General features: G+C 33.5%; 3 protein-coding genes across 4 annotated transcripts; 1 reads left to right on the top strand and 2 right to left on the bottom strand.

Moving 5' to 3' along the window:
• Positions 1 to 22: 22 nt before the first annotated feature.
• On the bottom strand, positions 23 to 5,706 carry LOC121240642 (ubiquitin-conjugating enzyme E2 7). The gene is made up of 6 exons (XM_041138132.1): positions 5,537 to 5,706; positions 5,354 to 5,456; positions 4,521 to 4,618; positions 4,325 to 4,425; positions 1,428 to 1,505; positions 23 to 548 (listed from the first exon to the last, which is right to left on the bottom strand). The coding sequence occupies exons 1-6, from the start codon at positions 5,577 to 5,579 to the stop codon at positions 471 to 473; spliced, it is 501 nt and encodes a 166-aa protein (XP_040994066.1). The 5' UTR covers positions 5,580 to 5,706; the 3' UTR covers positions 23 to 470.
• A 6,873-nt stretch (positions 5,707 to 12,579) lies between these two features.
• On the top strand, positions 12,580 to 13,588 carry LOC121240641 (CLAVATA3/ESR (CLE)-related protein 46-like). The gene is made up of 3 exons (XM_041138131.1): positions 12,580 to 12,859; positions 13,042 to 13,112; positions 13,236 to 13,588. The coding sequence occupies exons 1-3, from the start codon at positions 12,679 to 12,681 to the stop codon at positions 13,311 to 13,313; spliced, it is 330 nt and encodes a 109-aa protein (XP_040994065.1). The 5' UTR covers positions 12,580 to 12,678; the 3' UTR covers positions 13,314 to 13,588.
• Positions 13,589 to 13,771: 183 nt separating this feature from the next.
• On the bottom strand, positions 13,772 to 18,947 carry LOC121240640 (inner membrane protein PPF-1, chloroplastic-like). Of its 2 annotated transcripts, XM_041138128.1 has the most exons (11): positions 18,498 to 18,946; positions 18,247 to 18,357; positions 18,074 to 18,148; positions 17,873 to 17,933; positions 17,399 to 17,472; positions 17,179 to 17,283; positions 16,522 to 16,629; positions 16,343 to 16,446; positions 15,648 to 15,797; positions 15,438 to 15,564; positions 13,772 to 14,276 (listed from the first exon to the last, which is right to left on the bottom strand). In XM_041138128.1, exons 1-11 carry the CDS (start codon positions 18,825 to 18,827, stop codon positions 14,169 to 14,171), a joined length of 1,353 nt encoding a protein of 450 aa, XP_040994062.1. In that variant the 5' UTR covers positions 18,828 to 18,946; the 3' UTR covers positions 13,772 to 14,168. The 2 variants fall into 2 exon arrangements, with proteins under 2 accessions (XP_040994062.1, XP_040994064.1); XM_041138130.1 differs by lacking the exon at positions 13,772 to 14,276 and having other exon boundaries at positions 15,535 to 15,564; positions 15,649 to 15,797; positions 18,498 to 18,947.
• Positions 18,948 to 19,530: the final 583 nt, after the last annotated feature.

Here is a 19,530-nt window from a genome sequence, read left to right as displayed (position 1 = left end):
AAGGGAAAAAGAAGAATCAAACTGAGAAATTCCATACTTCAAACATTTGGGAGGAGGCATCCGACAACTCACTTCTGTTAGCTTGTCTACAAATTTTTCCATGTTGCATGGGGACATTCACAGCTAAAACAAAACACACTCCAAATTTGATCAGAAATCGAAGTCCATGCCTAGGATTAATCCCAAGTTTCTCAAAATGATGACATAAAAGTACCCAACCAGACTGCTGGTCACCAAGTATTCAACCAAAGCATTTTGAATACACATATGTTCCAACTCATACAATTGACCATGCTGAGAGAGCAGAAAAAAAATAAAGAAATGAGTGTGATAACTTCAACAGCATGTGACAGGGACCGACATATTGGTGAACCAGTTACCAGTTCCGCCCCCTCCCCAACAAAATAACTTAGGACCTCTCTGGCACCCCATAAGCAGCATAGAACAGCATTGGTGGCATGACGGATGGATTATAACATTTCTTGTGATTTTCTTACACACCTGCTGACCTTCTTCTTGAAATCATCTCTCCTATCTCTCCATTCCTTCTGCAAATACAAGATGCAAACATGGATCTTAGAGCACAGGTCAACAAATTAACTTACAGTACCGAACCATACATGACAACACTTATAATTAATCCTTTCGGCTGTCTGTATCTCTTTCAAAATGATGTTCTGCCAATAATGGGTGCAGGAGATGCAGATCAAAAAAGCAGCAACAAGTTACTAACAATCATCCAGGAGAGAGAGAGAGAGAGAGAGAGAGGGAGAAACCCAATTGCATTCTTAATTCAATAAATGATATTCATTATGCATCGGGTAAGATCTACAGAAGAGAATCACGTCCCCTCAACTAGATTCTATCCCCATTTGCCATGAAACTCCAATAAATCCCTTCTTTGACTCAGGTATGACAAGATTTAGCATGTTCTTTTTTTTTTTAACTGTTCCACAAAAAGTAATCAATCGCAAGGCTATCAACGTTATGGATCCAAAAGAATAGAAGAGATTTACCCAATTGCATTCTTAATTCAATAAATGATATTCATTATGCATCGGGTAAGATCTACAGAAGAGAATCATGGCCCCTCAACTAGATTCTATCCCCATTTGCCATGAAACTCCAATAAATCCCTTCTTTGACTCAGTATGAGAAGATTTAGCATGTTCTTTTTTTTTTTTTTTAACTGTTCCACAAACTAAAGTAATCAATCACAAGGCTATCAACATTATGGATCCAAAAGAATAGAAGAGATTTATCTAACAAAAAAATATAACTACATATGCTGCAACCATGCCTAAAATCTGTCAGCTTAATTTACTGTTACAAATACGTCGACTTCAACATTTGGATATTCACACGCTACACATTATTCTTTCATTTATCAATATAAAGAAAAAATGCAATAGCCAATGATCACTCACTGCTGCTTCAACATTTGCAGGGGATTCGTCATTAGGACTGGAAAGCATTGATATTATACTCAAAACTATACTTTCAACCTGAAACAACCAAAAAAAAGGACATCTGTTAATGCAAGAATATAGTAAATACCAATCACTCGCAGTAACCATAGATTTCTGGGAGTAGGGACTCAGTAAATAGAGCCTTGGCTGTCTATTGAATCCAAGGTAAACCTTAAGTGGCTTAACTTTTTGAGTTAATAAAAAGAGAAATGTTACTCATAAGCCTTCTAAAATCCCCAGACGCATCAAATGATTTTTTTATAGGTAAAATAAATTTTATTAATAGGCATATTTATAATTTTTTCCTAACATGTCAGTCATTTATTGCCACATTAAGGTATAATGTTAAAAGATTTACAAATATCAATTTTTTTTTTACAAGTAACTTACAAATATCATTTTTCTTATATAAAATAGAGCTTATAACATAAAAGGAACAATCATGCCAAATTTCTAAGTCAAGTTATCAGATTGCTTTTCAGATGTTGGGCACTCCAATCTTATTTAACCACCACCTCTTGTTCTGGAAATATTACCACTTCACATTACCGGAAACCATCAAATTTAGAAGCAATAAAACCAAGGGGGAGGACCCCTTAATCAATCATTCATTCCAATAAGCTAAGACTTGGCCAATGCTGCAAGGAAAAATAACAGATTTCTTTTTTTTTTTTTTTTTTTTTTTGGGGGGGGGGGGTTTGGAAGGAAACTAAATGACATGAAACAATGTAGAGCAGCCAAATAAAAGCAGAAAAATATATTCCACAAACATCTATTTTTGTGGAACTACAATTATATTCCACAAGGACCATTAAGTTTTTTCTCAGTGAAACAAACACAGGTAAGCCTAACTTGGCACTATAGGGCATTCACGGTAAGAGGAGCAATGGTACTCCCAGAGTATGGACATGTGGTACTCCCATCTTATCATAGGATGACATGTCAATTAAAATTAATGTTTGCATAATGGCAGGTTGTGATAGGACAGGAGTAACATGTCATCCATACTCTGGGAGTATCTGACAATTTTCCAGGTAAGATTGAAAGGATGCCTCAAACCTTTGAAGTCGGGCAACAAGCTTTTTTCAACATTTTTTTTTTTTTTATAAGTAAGAAGTTTTATTAATCTATGTAAAAAGGCAATGCCCAAGTACACATGAAGTATACAAGAAAAAGCCTAGTTACAAACTAAACGATGTGGAAAGTAGCATAAAAGTTATTAAAACTAACTCCATTCAATACAATAGAAGAAGCCCAAAGCAACAAAGTGTTATAGAAAAAAGCCCTAAAACTATCCGGAGAGCATTCCCTATTTTCAAAACATCGACCATTTCTTTCAATCCATGTGCACCACATTAAGCATAGGGCACCATCTTCCAAACAGCTGCAATGTGACGGTGGCCCCTAATCCCTCTCCAACACGACAATAAATCCAATACCCTCCAAAGCATAACCCATGCAATACCAAGCCTAGTGAAGTTCAATTCTGGACCTGCACTTCACGATCAGGTAAAAATATTGAGCCTAGCTGTTGGTTTCTACAGGATGTTAAGTGCAGTTGGAGTTTGAGTACATTGGGCATACTTTGGTTGTCAGTTTGCTGTTATAACAGTGTAGAGCTTTTCATGCAGACAAGGTTGACTTCTGCATAGCTATATTATCCAGCATGTTCTGGGGAAGACGTTTTAGGTTTTGCTAGTGTGTCACTTTTGGCTTAATTGAAATTATTCAGAAGAGATAGAACTGGATATATAGGGGTCTTATAACATTTGGGCCCTATGTATTTTGGCCTTTAAGTGTCTTTAATGCATTTGGGCCTCAAGTGATTGACATGGAATTATTTGATATGATTTGTCTCATTTCTAAGGGGCGCTGGCCTATTTCTATAATTTAAAGATTGTGCTAACTTGTTTAAGTTTCGATTGATTTTGCTTGACGTTGTTGTATGGCATGTTTGTCGAACTCACCTGTTTATATTCTTATTTTCAAATGGTTCTGAGGAGGTGTCAAGTACTAGGAATAGATAGCACAACAGTGACAGAAGACAGTAGTGAAATAAGTGTCAGGGGGCACCAATGAGCTTGTGAGGATTTTAGTGATGTTTAGTTTACAATTATTTGGAAGAATTTTATTAAACAGTGATTACATCTTACCGAGGATTTTATTTAGTTTCCATTTTATTATTATTAATTTTTGGTATAATGACAAACCTTAACCCTCCAAGTCCGAGGTGTGACATTTTTTTTTCTCGGTAAACGAAACTTTATTGACCATAAGAATAGGCAAAGGCTCAGGAATGCATGACATTATATGTCACACTAAGTATAGCTATATTAATTTATTAAACATTATAAGTTTTTCCTCTTTATACTTTGTGTCTCCAACCAAACAACCCCCCGCCCCAACGGCCCAACCACCAAAAAAAGAAAAGAAAAAAAGGAAAAAAGAAGGTACTTTGACTAGTGCATTTAACGTTGTAAGTTTTCCTCTTTATACTTTGTGTCTCCAACCAAACAACCCCTGCCCCCCAACCACCAAAAAGAGAAAAGGAAAAAGGAAAAAGAACGGACTTTGACTAGTGCATTCCCATCTTCATTGAAGAACATACTTAACCCCTTACAATTTTTTTTTTCATATTTAAACCACTTTTCAAAATTATCTTATTTTATTAATTTAAAATTCATTAAAAGGCACAGCTCAACATTAACTTCAGAATATCGACTTAGCAGAATCTTCCCTGAGCCTACGTTTTTCTGACTCTGAAGTTGGAAAGTGAAGACTTCTAACTTCAGATTCACCTACATATGATGGAAACAAGAGAGAAAAAAAGTAAAATTGAAGTGTTCATGACATACCGTATGGACCGGCGTCCAGCGCTCACTTGCAAGCTCATATCCATTTGGGTCCTCACCAGGAGGATGAAGAATTGATATGCATACGCGACCATCAGGATAAACTGCAATTGATGCAGCAACCAAAATCTGTTTCAAAAAGCATGCCACTAACAATGGAAAAAATATCAAACAGATTATACTTAGAAAAATAACCAACCATTAGGATGCCATATCTCTGATGTAAACTTCACTGTCGGAGGGCTGTTTGGGTAGTTGGATGGGAAGGTCATAATGGCATTGAAAAATCCCCCCTCACTGCAATTGTATAATGCCCAAAACATCATAATAAGAAAGCAATTCATTGTTTTAAACCCCAGGCTGAATCTGAAGAAGGTGACTACTGCCCATCGATTTGTTCTATTTGATACCAAACATTAGGCATATATCTCAAAAGCAGCATCCAGAGAACCAAACCCTTGACCGATCATGGCCCTGTATGTCTTATTGCCAAAAGTAGCCAACTAAACAAGTTAAACGACCAAACGGTAACATTTGATACATCCCTCGAGTTAGGAGCTCTGTCATTAAGTCATACTATCAAATGGTAATAATGAAGATAATAAAAATAATAAAAGAACCAATACGTAACAAAAGGATAATTTCAAAAGATGCAACTTTCAACAACTATAGGCCCAAACCGATCGATAAAGAATTGTCAGAAAAAAAAAATAGAGGCTGAGAACTGTTTCAATTCTGTTCCCTGGAGTTAAAATTTGAAGAGATGTGGCAATTCAAGCATTAGCCTATCGCCCTTAGACAATACATCAAACATAAAAGAATCCATGGCATCCAAAGACCCGACTAATGCAATCAAATACCAAATCCCAATAATTGCATAAATACATAAATACAATCGCAGCCCTTGATCCAATCATATCACAAAAAATTTACCACTTCACCCATAATAACTCAACCTTAAAACCCAATCGGTGATCCCCAAAAGTGGAAACAAGAAGATTTCTTGGTTAGAAAACAATTTAAAGAACGTACTAAAGAGTATCTGGAGGTCCAATAATCGTTACACTCCATTCAAAGATATTAGTCTCATCGACCAGGCCGGCCGAGAACCCATCTACCGGATTCTTGCAAAGATCTGCACCGCACAAAAAGATAAATCATACCCCCCGCTCATATTTAATCCCCCAATAAATGAAAGAAATGAAATTTCTATACCTTTGAGCTGCTTTTGAAGGAGGAGGCTAGCTTGGGACGCCATGAGCAAGCCGGCGCCAGAGACGGAGAAAGAGGAACGAGAGAGCCTATTATTAGTCGAGGGAGAGAGAGAGAGAGAGATGAGTAGAAGGTTCGGATTGCGAGACTCTGCCGAAATGACCTATGCGTGCGGGGTTGAGGCTTTATGTATGTGTGGGCAGTCTATTCAGATTTCTACAGTCAGTTTCGTTACAGTCGGTATGTTGGCCTATAGCCCTTTGCCACGTATAGGCTTCTAACGCTTTACTGTGCATTTTCCGTTTCAGGCTGGGGTCCACGTCCGGCTAAGGGAAAGCTACAGCCGTCCGTTATGTCCTCTCGAACGTTACAAGTGGCACCGAGTGGCAATCTATCTTCTCTTCATGCGTTACTGTTTGGATTTGTGAAAAAAAAAAAAAAAAAAATAACAACTCTCGTATAAATTTTTATAAAATAATAAATTATATTTTAAAAATATAAAAAAATTAATTTTTATTAGTAAAACTATTTTTTTAAAAAAAAATTTATACAAAATTTATCTATTTTTAATTTATTCTTAACATTAGTCTTTATGTATGACGTATGAAAATATCTAGTCACCATATCACGATATCAGAATTTAGGATGTAAAAGTATAGTGAAGTTAAAAAGAATAGGAAGCAGTCAATTATTGTTGATTCAATTATTATCAAATACTTTTTGTGAATTTTGTGAGATGACGTGAGCATCTTATTAATAGTAATAAAATAATTTATAAATAGTAATGAGATAATTTGAGTTAATATTTTATAAGATTTTGAAAAAAGAGAAAAAAAATATTATAAAGTTAAAATATTGTTATAATATAATTTTTTAATATTATTTTTGTTTGAGAATTTAAAAAAATTAAATTATTTTTTATTTTTTATTTGAAAATTTGAAAAAGTTGTAATGATTTGTTTGAAAATGTTGTAATTATTAATTTGAATTTTTTTTTTTTATATTTGAGTGATGTTTGTAAATAAGATTAGATGATATGAGATAAAAATTTTGAGATAAAAACTTTTTTCAAACAAGCCTATTTGAAGTTATCTCTAACTTATATTTTATATTCACGAACAATTTGTTTATTCTGATATGAAACGGCTCGTGAGTTCCTATCGATAATTTGTCAAGGGTATGGTTTTTGTATCTTTATCCTGTAGAGTAATGCTAGAAACAAGTTTTATGTAGAACCCATCATAAAAAAAAAAAAATAGTTTTCACATTTTTTTATAATGAGATTTACTTTTTTTTTATAAAAGACATACAAGATTTATATATTTAAAACTTATATATATCATTATTCTTATACAATATATATCCATACATTAATGATTATATTAAGGATTCAAGCAACGATGATAGTATTAGGAGCATGATTACCTTTAATCATTTTAAATAAGGTTAATTGAAAACTTGGTACCTGTGATTTTACGTTTTACAAATCAAAACCTAGGCTTTTTAACTTTGGCAAAATTAATATCTGGAATAGAAGGTGAGCCGATGTGATTTGATCCAAGCAAAAAATCCAATCAGCCGTCAACTCGGAACTGTAGAAAATTTACGTACCTCTACTAGTAACCTATACTGCCCTTTCAACCCTAGGAGATTTTGAATAAATATAATTTTATATTACAATAATCAATTTTATTGTTATACATAATTACAATAAAAATATTTCGCTCTCCCTAATATATAGAATAATCAATAGGTTATAATTAGAATAATAAAAATTAACAAATGATATTGATATTTTTGAGAGCATTGAAGGTGGCTGCAGTTTAGGGTTTTATTTGATAAATTTGAAACTAATAATTTGGGAAAAAAATAAGTACCACATTTTTAATATATATAATTATCTATTAGAATTTTTTTATTTTATTTTAATATATAATTAAAAAAACAGATTTCGAATTTCATAAAATATAGTATAACAAATAGGTCATAATTAGAATAATTTCTTTTAAAAAAAAAATGCGTTCATATTTAGAAATATTGAAATAATTAGGGCCAACTACAAAAAATATATTTTGGGAAAGTCAAAATATTTATGGGTTTTTAAATTAAAAATAGATATTACTTATTTTTAATATATTCATAATATTTTCCACCCAATAATTAAAAATATTGTCAATAATTGGTGAGACCCACCACTTTATCAAATTTCGAAAAAGTTAAAATCATCTCATTTAATCTCACGGTCTAAATATATATTTTTTTACAAACCATCCCATCTTATCTTAATTTAAAAATTTTACTACTATTCAAAATATTTCATCTCATCTCATTTTAATTGCATAACCAAACAGACCAAATATGACACGTGTTAGTATTTGATTGGCCCTCACATGGCATTCGAATGTCATGTCAGCCAATCAAAGATTCACATATGCCAATCTCTGAATTGATAGAAATATCTAATTGTGAGTTTTTTAAAATTCAATTATCAATTTTGTATGTAAAAGTTGAAAACCTAGACGTACACAAACATAAAAATATAGGTACTAATTTTGCAATTAAACCTTTTAAATATTAAAAATAAGCTCATTAGAGACTAAAAAACCTTTTAAATTTTGCAATTTGATTTATTTATAACCCTGTTAGGAGTACCAGATTAGTTGTATTCTAAGATATCGAAGTATAAACGAATGCTTTTTACAAATACATTATATATATATATATATATATATTTTATTGAGGGAGGGGGTTTCGAACTTCTAACTTCTATTTTGGAGGTTGAAGATTATATTAATCAGGCTACACTGTATGTGCATAAATACATTATATCTTGAGCAAGTATTATTGTTGTTATTTTCACAGTTATTATAATTTGGTACTATGATCATGATTTTTTTTAATCATTCCCAGCTTTTAATTGAAGTTATTCTTGAGTATTTCTAACGTTAAGCCTAGGTATAAATACCATCTTCCCATTCATACTCAAAGTAAAGATTTTCCAGTTGAGTGCTTTGATCGACAACCTAGTAATAATACAAATAAATCTTTGCAATTATATTTGATTGCCTTCCAAAATACGTTTTGTGATTGCCATATCATATGCATTGGAATTCATTATAACAAATAAATTATTAATCAATTGCATTGCTGGGAAAAATAACTTGAGAAGGAGAGTAGAATTAGATATATGAAGTCATTTTGTTTGTAAATTAGATTTATCTTTTTTATTATTCACGTGATATAATTTGATTTATATGATTTTAATTTTTTTTATAAATAAAAATTTTGTAATTTTAATAATATGGAAGATGTATCGTTCACACCAACTTACATATATAATTTTTCATTTTGTATTTTCATTTTATACTATTTTGGGGCCTAGTATCTTCAATAGTAGCCTACAGACGGTTGAGGATAAGAACATAGAACATGGTTGGAACTTGGGGGCTCACAAAATCTGTTGGGCAAGACAATTACTAAAGCAAAAAGTCCAATCTCACCAATTTCACCTAATAATCTAGTATATAGATTAAGAAAAGAGTTAGCTTATATATAGTCTCTAAATAGAGATTATTCATATAAGTTCATACAGTAGTGTTTAAAAAAATTTTAAAATTATAATAATATACTTTTTTAAAATAATTTTTTTTTTTTTTTTTTTTTTTTTTTTTTTTTTTTTATCTTCATTCGTTAATAGGAGTCGGGATTATGCAATCCTTACTCAAGACTCTAAAGTATTTCTCTTAAAAAAATTCTATCTACTATTCTCTTAATTATCTTCTCCTTAACAACCTCTTATTTAGTAGTCAATGATTGAATAATAAATGATAAATAAAAAATAATTTTGCAATTATTTAATGCCAGAACGACGAAAGGATAATGACAAAAATATGGTATGTAATATTTTTCTAAATTTTAAGTGTTCTTAAAACACCATACTCCCCGTTCGACGGTGAAAAAAACAGCCATAGATTCCTGACTAATCTTTGCAATTTGACGGCTTTCTCATTAGGCTATAGACATCCCCTATTCTATAGAGATTCTAGCCACACTTGTAAATTTTAAATAGATAAATTCTATAAAAGTATAAAAATATCTATTATTTTTTAATGAGATCTATTTATTTTTTTTTTTATAAAAAATTATATGAGATTTGTCTATTTAAGACTTGTACCTAACATTACTCGATGAGCAATGTTACGTATAATCTTTAAATAGGAACTGCATTGTAAGCCTAGTTAATTTTATCTTTAAATTTTTTTAAAATTACAATAATATTCTTATCAAAATGATAATTTTTTTCATTTAATAAAGGATTTACACATGTAATCCCCAGTAGAATTTCTCTTACTCGATTGTGTATAATTACTTGTCTACTTTTCACATACCATGCCTCAACCAAATAGGCAAGCCCATGATTCCTAGGCGTGAGACTATACTTATCTTCCCAAATTAACATTTCTCATGCTTTGTTTAACCTCAAGTCTAAAATGTGTGGCTATTCTTTATAAAAGCATGTATATAAAGTTGAAGGCACAAAAGAACATTGAAAAGGAAAATATATAGAAAAGAACATTGGAATCCAAAGGCAAAATACAAGAATATCATTTAAGGTTGATGATTTACATGAAAAATAATTGAGAAATTTTATCCTCTAGATCACTTCATTGAGTAAAAAAAAAAAATTATTTAAGGTCTCAATTATATCATTATATGCTTAATGTGACAAGAAAATATCTAGATCTTGCATGAAACTTAATAAACTAGTTTAAATACTAGAATGAAAGATGACATTCTAAAAAATCACTTGATAGTTTCTATAAAGAAAATAAATTCTAAATATTTCATTACAAAAATAATAACGAATTAATATTATTCCATGAAATATTATTGTCAGAAATTTAAAACATATATTAAATTGTGTTTTTTAAAATTTTAATTCTATGTATATGTAACAAATTAGTGAGATTTAATTTTATGTATAATTATATTTTTATAATTTTTAATTTCTTTTTATTTTAGAAAAGTTGACCCCTTCATAGTGCTCCCGCCTTATGCTGCACGTGAGGACTGTCTTCTTGTTCTTTTCTACCTAATTCACGCAAGCCATCTGCCACAATGCCTCTTCTTCGTAGATTTGCTTGGTATAGCAAATTGAGAATAAGAAATACTTGGCTTACAAAGAAATAAGTAAATTTATAAATTGATATTATTTTATATGAGACATCATATTATAAATTTTTTTTTTATTATAAAGTAGATCTAACGTTTCACATCAAATCAAATTAGTTTATAAATTTATTTTTAACACTTCGCTTTAAAAATAGGTTAAAGTTAGATGCACAATATAATTTTGAGTAGTGTTACATGTATTTATATTTTTACTTATAATTTTATTTACAAGATTTATTTTATTAATTTTTTTTAAATTTCAAATTTCATGTTTTTCAACGTATCAATAACTGATATGTAGAGAAGTAAATTTTTTTATAAACTTTTGTTCAAGTACATTTAGCATTTTTCTACAATTTTTCCAAAGTTTTATTACAGAGCTAGACTATTTCCTCATCTAAAGATTTATCACAGACCCATGCACATGCTAATCCAGTTTGTGGCCTAGCTAAAGTAATGCCGCCAAGGCAAGTTTAGAAGAAGAAGATCATCAGAGTTTAAAAGTAAAATTACCAAATCCATGGTGGTTCAGCTGTCTCACTCTTCCTGTTCATCATTACCAAGATGATCAGCCTCTGTCCCATCTCTGCATAACATATCTACGTCAAGAAATTGATTATAAAAATCTTAAGTTACGTTTGAATATTGAAATAAGATGAGTTGAGTCGAGTCATGAATAGTAATATTTTATAAATCTTATTGCGATGGATTTAATTTTTTTAGGTTAAGATGTGTATTTTAACTTTTTAGATTGAAATGTATGAAATAGGTTGAGATAAATTTAATTTTTTTATATAAAGTTAAAAAAGTAATGAACTCCATTAGTAATTGATTTGAGATAAGTTAAGTTACAACCTAATCATGTCGTGGGTGACTTTCTCCTTGATGATTATTAACCATATAGCCATTTTTGTCGTCGTTCGTCGTTCGTCGTTGTTCTTTTTTTCTTTTTTTTTTTTTTTTTTATAGCTTTTCGAAGATTTCTTTGGTGGTAAATCTGTCTCCCTTGGCCAAAGCCAAACTTGTCGGATGAAATATTGTTATAAATTCATATGTGGATGTTCGGTGATTAATCTAATCTTAGTTGGTAGCAATCAATCCAAGCCAAACAAGTAACCATCTCCTCCCAAAAAGGAGGCCTTGGAAGGAAAGAAATATAAACATGTAACTATCATTGCTTGATTTGACTTTAGAATCAAATTTTAGCTTAGTAACTCTTCATGCCATTGACATCGTTAATCATTTACTCCCCTTTTACTTTAGCTTAGTAATATTCCATCATGTTTTCGAATCCGACATCCACGATGGCCTATTCTATCGGCTCTAGCCGAAAACATTTCTTTTCTCTTTTGGCATTACTACTGACCTATCAGTAACTTTAATGTTAATTATCTCATCACCATGACACAAAAGTTTCCTGGGAAGTGCATCGTCCACTTTCTGTAATTTCTCTTAGGAGAGGTGAATGAAACAAAAAAAGGAATAGAGTGATACATCTTAGCTGTCTCTCACACAGGCAATATGAATTTTTACCAACAGAAGACAAGTTTTATGTCTGAAACTTGTATTTCAATCAGTTTTTTCTTCATTTATGGAGAGCTGAATGAGTTTTTTAAGTGTTGACTATGCAGGAAAGATATTAAGAACAAAACCAAAACAATGAACAATCTCAGGAGCTGAAATATTTAAAAAAAAAAAAAAATGCAATGGCGGGTCCCTACATACCTTGCCGACAGCATGGCTCAAGCACTCGAAACAAAATGATACCAAGTACTTGGAAATTTATCAGGGACGCAATGATAACTGAGAAGAAGTCAACCCACAATGAGGAAAAACTCAAGTTCCTAATCTTATCGGTTCTCATGAGTCTGTAATGGCAAATGGCATAGGATTCCCAAGCACTTTTAAACAAACACTCCCACATTTCTTTTTTTTTTTTTTTTTTTAATTTTCTTTTCAAGTTTTTTTTTGTTATGATTTCCTCATGCTTCTACAAAGCCCCATTCACAATAAAGCTTCCACTCTTAGCATGCACCAAAATCATGCGCAAAATGAGCAGACTCACTCTAATCCATGTTTTCTTGGCATGGCTCCTGCTTGCAGCAGCTTCTCAGTACTCTTACTTCACTATCAGTGTCCATGCTGTAGAATCAGGTAAGCCACAAACCTGAAACCTCGTTGTCTTGTCCCTGCTCAGCATGTTTCAATGTCACTGATATTTAACTCCTTGACTTTATTAACACTGATATAGAGAGGAAAAAAAAGGAAGCAGACTGAGTACATTTTGTACTTGCAAGCACTAATGTAACTTGCCTTTTCTGTGTTGCTTAACACAGTCCATTTCAGGCTCAGAAAAGGGCAGCAACCTGGCTCAAGGTCGCACAATGGAGATGCCTTACCCAGATGGGTAAGTACAAGTAGTAAAATTTTCTCCCAAATTCAGTTATTCCTCTCATTTATCTATATGGAGCATGTTAATGCGAATGCCACACAACTGCACTATCTGATCTTATTCCATGATCAAAAACAGGTTGAAGAAAAGAAGATTCACAAGACTCCATCAGGACCAAACCCTATGGGAAATCACCGCCCGCCGTCCAGAAGATAAACAGATGGGTGCACTTGTTCTGCTAACATGAATAAAACCATGGGTTGCAGCATATTTCGATAACTAAAAAAGGTCAGATGTATCCATGTAGTTTGCAGAAACTGTTCTTTAATCTTTAGGGTGTTGTGATTGTACAACAGTGGAAATAGTTGGGGGTGTATTCTAAAATGCCTTTATTACTGAGCGATGACTGTTTGTTTCTCACAGAACCTCCATTAACTGAATCTTCAGTACAATCTTTCAAAATATGATTTGAAATCCAGCCTATAAAGGCAAGAATCCAGTCCAAGAGGCTTACATTTTTCACCATATTAGCGGATCCCCTGTTTGCAAAACAGGTAAATTTCTATATGCATCCAAAGGGTATTTTGTAGGCTCTAGCAGTTATTTTACCTAAAACAATAAAACACCAGGGCCAACACCAATTTCCATAGAACAAGCAAGTTCTACAACATAAGTTTTCCATAGAATCACCATAAGTTTTTTCTTTCATTTATTGGTAAAGATTATTCTAATTAAGTTCTACAACATAATAAACCACCATGAGCATCAGCTACAAATGTTTCTTCACGGGGTCTTCCAAGAATGAGAATTTTCTTTCATGCCGTACAGAGCCTGAAATGCTGTCTCTTCATTTTACAGTAAGGCTTTTGGGGCTTCCCATTTTCACAAGGAAACTAATTACTCAAAACAGGGTAACAACCGTGGCCAGACTTGCTTAAAATAACAATGAATGTGGAGATTGAGTTATATTTTTCAGATGAATGAACCAACACAAAACTGGCCACAATATGTTAACCAAGTTACAATTTGCCGAGAACTCAACATAAACTACAGACCTACAGTATAGTCATTTTATACAGCACGCTTCCGCTTTGATCGCTTGCTTCTCCTGGGTCGCGGGTAATTTGGTACCTCTTTGCCACTGGTAGAAGCGTATGCTTCTTCTAGAGCCTCCTCACCCTGTCAAAATATTTAAGTTAATTATAAATCCAATGCTAAGTAAAACAAATCAGGTAAAAATATTGTTCATAAGATAAAACTAGGCATCCCAAACTCTGATCATTATTCAGTTGGAGGCTCTCAAGATTGATAATGATTCTGTTCCAAATATTTAAGTAATTTGGTTGCTAAATCTCTTTTAATATAAGTGTCCTCATTTGTTAAGGACTATGTTCAGATATGCATCACTTTGATTTTTCACTAAAGACAATCATTTGTGCCAAAATTAACATCTAATTTCAATTACTCACAACAAACATGTTATAATTTATGAACATAAAACAAGTGGTCCGCCGCTTCATTGTCTCTTTAAAAATAAATGCTGATCAATATGCCATCTTCCAGTTATTGAGTGGTTGGATGGCTAGAAAATAGAACTTCCTTCTTCTGATCTTTGGGCTTCCATTTATGAAATACCTTATGAGGTCATTCTACAGCCAGGGATGCATGCACCCAGACACAAATGCAACACAACTGTAATCCTTAACTGTTTGATGTTAAGCTAAGGTCCAACGATGTCAACATCACAACAATGGCTGAAATGACAAGCTTGAGGTAGTGGAACCACCTACTGTCACCAGAAAGTCAAGACAATCAGCTTATGATCATGCTGCCAGATGGATTCTATTTCAACTCTGCCAAAGATTACCGACTTTCATGTCTCCTGTTGCTCCTTTTACATCATCAGTTTTCAGTCATAGAAATCAGATGTACGGACAAATATAAAAAATAAGTGCTACAGTTGCTGCAAGCACTTTAAATTCGCCATAAACAAGAGAATTCTGAACCTTCCATTCCTTGGTCCCATAAAATGTATTCATTCACCCACTAAAATCAACCTGATGTGTCTAACACTCAAATAGTAGGCTCTATTGCTTTCAAGGAGAAAGATACTGTAAGTTAAAAAGGTTGTAGTCATAATATGATATCAAAAGTGCAATGAGGATGGAGGGTTCTCCTCCCATGTGCGTGAGTTTAACAGCCACAGAATATAAAGCTCCTTCATTTTTCTTCTTTCTTTATTTGGGTAAAAAATTACTCACAAAAGGAAAACATAATATCATGACACCAACAATACTCCAACTGAGAGCAGAGTTAAAAACTAAAAGTTGAAATTTTCACCTTGTCCTTAGTCTCTTCATCTGGATCATCCTCAGAATCAGATGTGGAAGCCATATTCTGAACATCTTCCGTAGGTAGGGCCTTGTTCAACTTTTTGTTCTCCTCTTCATCCTTTAACTGCCTAAACCTGTTGGTTCCCATTTTTTTGTCAGTATGACAGCTTTGAAGAAGCTGATGATACTAGTATGCATTCTGCCATGAAAAACTTAACTCTCGCCACGCTGTACCGGCTGAGAAGCTGATCGTTTTGCACGTCCAGCTGTAATAATTCCACTAGCATTCTCAGTTACAACAGGTTTTGCACCACCTAATTTGCGTAACCATACTTGTTGGGCAGTGCTGAGCACATTGTTTGTGAACCTAAAAAACATGATAAAATTTATGAATTAACATACATAGGGATTTGATCTGAATATCTAGTTTTTAATGTCCCAATAAAAGCTTAAGAAGGGGAGAGAAGGAAATATATCAGTCAAATGCCCTAAGATAAAGTTTGTACTTCAAAATATCTATTGTGATGGTCAGTTCTTGGCATGTTAGTCGTAATGAGAGTAATCACATAGAATCTGTTGAGCAACATGTCTACAACCCATCAACCCATTTAATGATAGAATAAATCATGCTAGAAAGAAGATTCAAACATTTAGACAAGCAGATTATCCAATTGATAATAATAAGAACACAGAAACCCTACTGGACAGGGCAGATATTATCATTTTGACCATAAAGGTGATAGCGTAACCCCAAAGTTTTATACTAGTTTAAATTCTTACGGGACAGATGAACTACTCTGCATATATCAAAAGAGTAATATATATACAAGCAGTGATCAACTAAAGCATATGGATGCAGACAATCCTGAGGGGACTGACACGGAGTAATAAACTTGTTAATGAGAAACCAACCAGTAAATCGATAATCCCGATGGGACAGACAAGGAGAAGTAACCAATCATGAGTGGAAGAAACTTGAAAACAAGAAGTGCGTTCTTTTGAGCCGGATCATCACTCTGTGAAAAGAAAGACAATTTAGGGCTTCACAATGCTTAGAAATGAAAGAGTCAATGAAGATGCTAATTCTTTACCTGGGGAGGTTTCATTAGTTCCATTGAAAAATACTGAGAAGCAACAAGGAGGACAGGTAAGACAAGGTAGGCTGCAGTGTCATACCAGCCCAAAGGTGGATGGCCATCCTGCATGAAAAATTATATATTGTAAAAGCCACATCAAAAACATAAACTAGCGAGAAAAACTTGACCATTCGTGGCCATGTGAGTAGAAAATACAACCAATGAACCGAAGCAGGTATCCCCAACCTGCTAGACATGGATCTAAAGGTTTAGGACATGCTTACAACCCATGACAGGAATCTACCTAACTAAAGACCACAGACAATTAATAAGCAGACAAATCAAACTTCCACGCAAACTTAGCCTTCCAAACTTCAGAAATGACCTGTATCCCTTCTTTTAGATGCCAAGTATTTGTCAAGACGGACTATAGAGGACATTAAGGATGACTGGGAAGACAGAACAGTGTGAGACACCATACAAAACACATCCTATCCACTCACAAAGATTCTGTCCATCACTTCCTGTTCTCAAAATTGAGAGCTCAAGCTAATATCTCAAGTTCAGTAGATAACTTAAAAGTTCCATGAAAATGAAGGGGTTTAATTTAATAATTGATGTTGGAAGAAAATTGTTTGCTCCAGAAGCCATGTGGAAGAGAAGTGTCATTACCACAAATGGAAAAAGCCAAGAAACGCCAGATCCACTTTGTCGAGCAGCAATTGTAGTTGGGCCAGCCAAAGAGGGAATCCAAAAGAAACCTTCTGTCAACAGTCCCTTCAAATAGAATTTTCACAAACATTAGCAATGAACAACATTTTGTGAAGATATAAAAAAAATTATGTCCAGCAGCATCACTGAACAGATAATGGGATATTAACTTCATAATTACCTCATTAGCCACATTTGAAAGGGCTTGATATAGCCCTATCCAGACTGGTATAGTAGCCAAAGTGGGGAAACAACCTTCGCAGGAAAATGAATAAGATGATGTTAATATGCATTGGCCGATCAGCACCCTAAGGGATCGCATTGAGAAGATGAAATAGATTTGAGAAGGGGAAGATGACAATAGCAATACCTTGAAATAAAAACAGAGACAAAAAGAACTATAAACAGCTCATCGAAAGGTACTGGTAATGGCAATATACGGCTATAGAAAATAGAAGATAGGAAAAATATGTTGTTCGGGAAAAAACAACAGAATTTTGAATTTTTGTTAACCTAAAGAGAGATAATGAATCCACTGCTATAACTCACGTCAAAGGTCAATGGCCAAGTGAACATATAAATCATAAATGGGATAACTACCAACGGACTGGATATGACTATTTAATGCAACGTTAAGAGATTATGAAAATAATACCTGCCAAAGGATTAACCCCTGCTTGCTTATATAGCCTCGATGTCTCAAGTTGTATTCTTTCCTTAAAAGAAACGGCACAGAGTATTAGAAAGAACCATACTTCTAGTTGGGAGCCAAAAAAAAAAAATAATAATAAAGATGTAATCTTTTACTCAAACTGAGGGTTTGACGCTATCCCATGTAAACATGAAAGTGTCTCACCTGGTTACCAGCATATCTCTGTTGAATGGCTTTAATCTTTGGCTGAAGATTTTGCATAGCTAGCGTTGATTCAACCTACGTATACTACTAATATTACCCACCTAAAAATACCACAATCGAGCCCAGCACGTAATATCATCAAGGGCACACTGAATTCACAGCAACAGACTCACCTGTTTCTTTGTCAGAGGAAATGTTGCAAGTTTAACAATAACCGTAAGCAATATAATGGCAAATCCATACGCATACGGCACATGCACAGCGCTAAGACCATCTTTCAATACCTGAAATAATCAAACAAATAATCCAAAACATAATTGTCAGTCTCTTGAAAATCATACCATCACAAAATGCAAATCATTTTGCGCACCGTGTCTAGCGAAATTACACAACTAACAACCACCAACTATTCATATATACTTGCCTTCAGAACGACTTCCATGGCGTCAGAGATGAAACCGAACCAACCGTTATTTTTCTGTACGGCGGCGTCGGCTGAGCTGGAGGCGGCTGGGTCTGCTACGACAACGGCGTCAGCGAGGGTGTAGAGCAGGCCTTCAGCCTTGGTAATTACAGCGGATAAATCAAACGTAGAGGGGAAGGAGTCGATGGGAGGGATGTCATGGAAGCTGAGCTTGACTCTGGTGGTGGAGGGGAGCCTACTACGGTGAGGGAGGACGTGGAGGCCATGGCGAGAGAGGGACGGGAGGGGCTTGACGATGAATGGAGGGGATGAAAAAAGGGTATTCGCCATGGGAGAAGAGAGTGATGCGAGCTCTCAGGTTCTCATGGGAGAGACGAGGGAGAGAGAGGGGTTGGAGATGAGGCCTTGGCAGTGGAAGGTAGAGACCGATGGTGGTGGACACGATACAATACTTTCGAATTATCCGTATTTTGAGTGTGAGGGGCAAACCCGTAAAATCCGTTATTATTATTATTATTATTTTTTGAGCACCGCAAAATTGAATTAAACAAAGGTCAAAAAGGTCAGTATCTTCGTTTTGAGTATACTTCCGAAATATGAGCGATACTGAAATATTATTTGGTTTGTAAAAGAATCTTATGAAATAGAATTCTTAAATATATTAAATTATAAAATTATTTTTATTACGAAATAATTCAACATGTTTAAATCATTTTATTAAGCTGTTTTTGTAAAAACTTTTTATAATTTTAATAACAACATTTTGATAAAATGAGAATATTTATTAGTCTCATTTTTTTTTTTTTTTGGAATAAAACCATTCAATTTCATTCATCAAACAGTTATCTGGCTTTCAACCATTACAAGAGGCAATATACATGGTATGACATTTCTAAGTCTATAATTTCAGTGCACAAAGAAGTTACTTGTTAAGCCACTTGATGAACCACCTTATTTCATTTTCTCTTGATATGCTTTATATCCCACAATGTATTCACCAAAATGGCTTTTACATCTCTCAGCAAACAACTTA

The sequence above is a fragment of the Juglans microcarpa x Juglans regia genome, chromosome 7S (genome assembly GCF_004785595.1).
Source record: "Juglans microcarpa x Juglans regia isolate MS1-56 chromosome 7S, Jm3101_v1.0, whole genome shotgun sequence".
Taxonomy (NCBI): Eukaryota; Viridiplantae; Streptophyta; class Magnoliopsida; order Fagales; family Juglandaceae; genus Juglans; species Juglans microcarpa x Juglans regia.
Note: the sequence above shows the minus strand (reverse complement) of the source record. Positions and strands in the feature narration are given on the sequence as shown.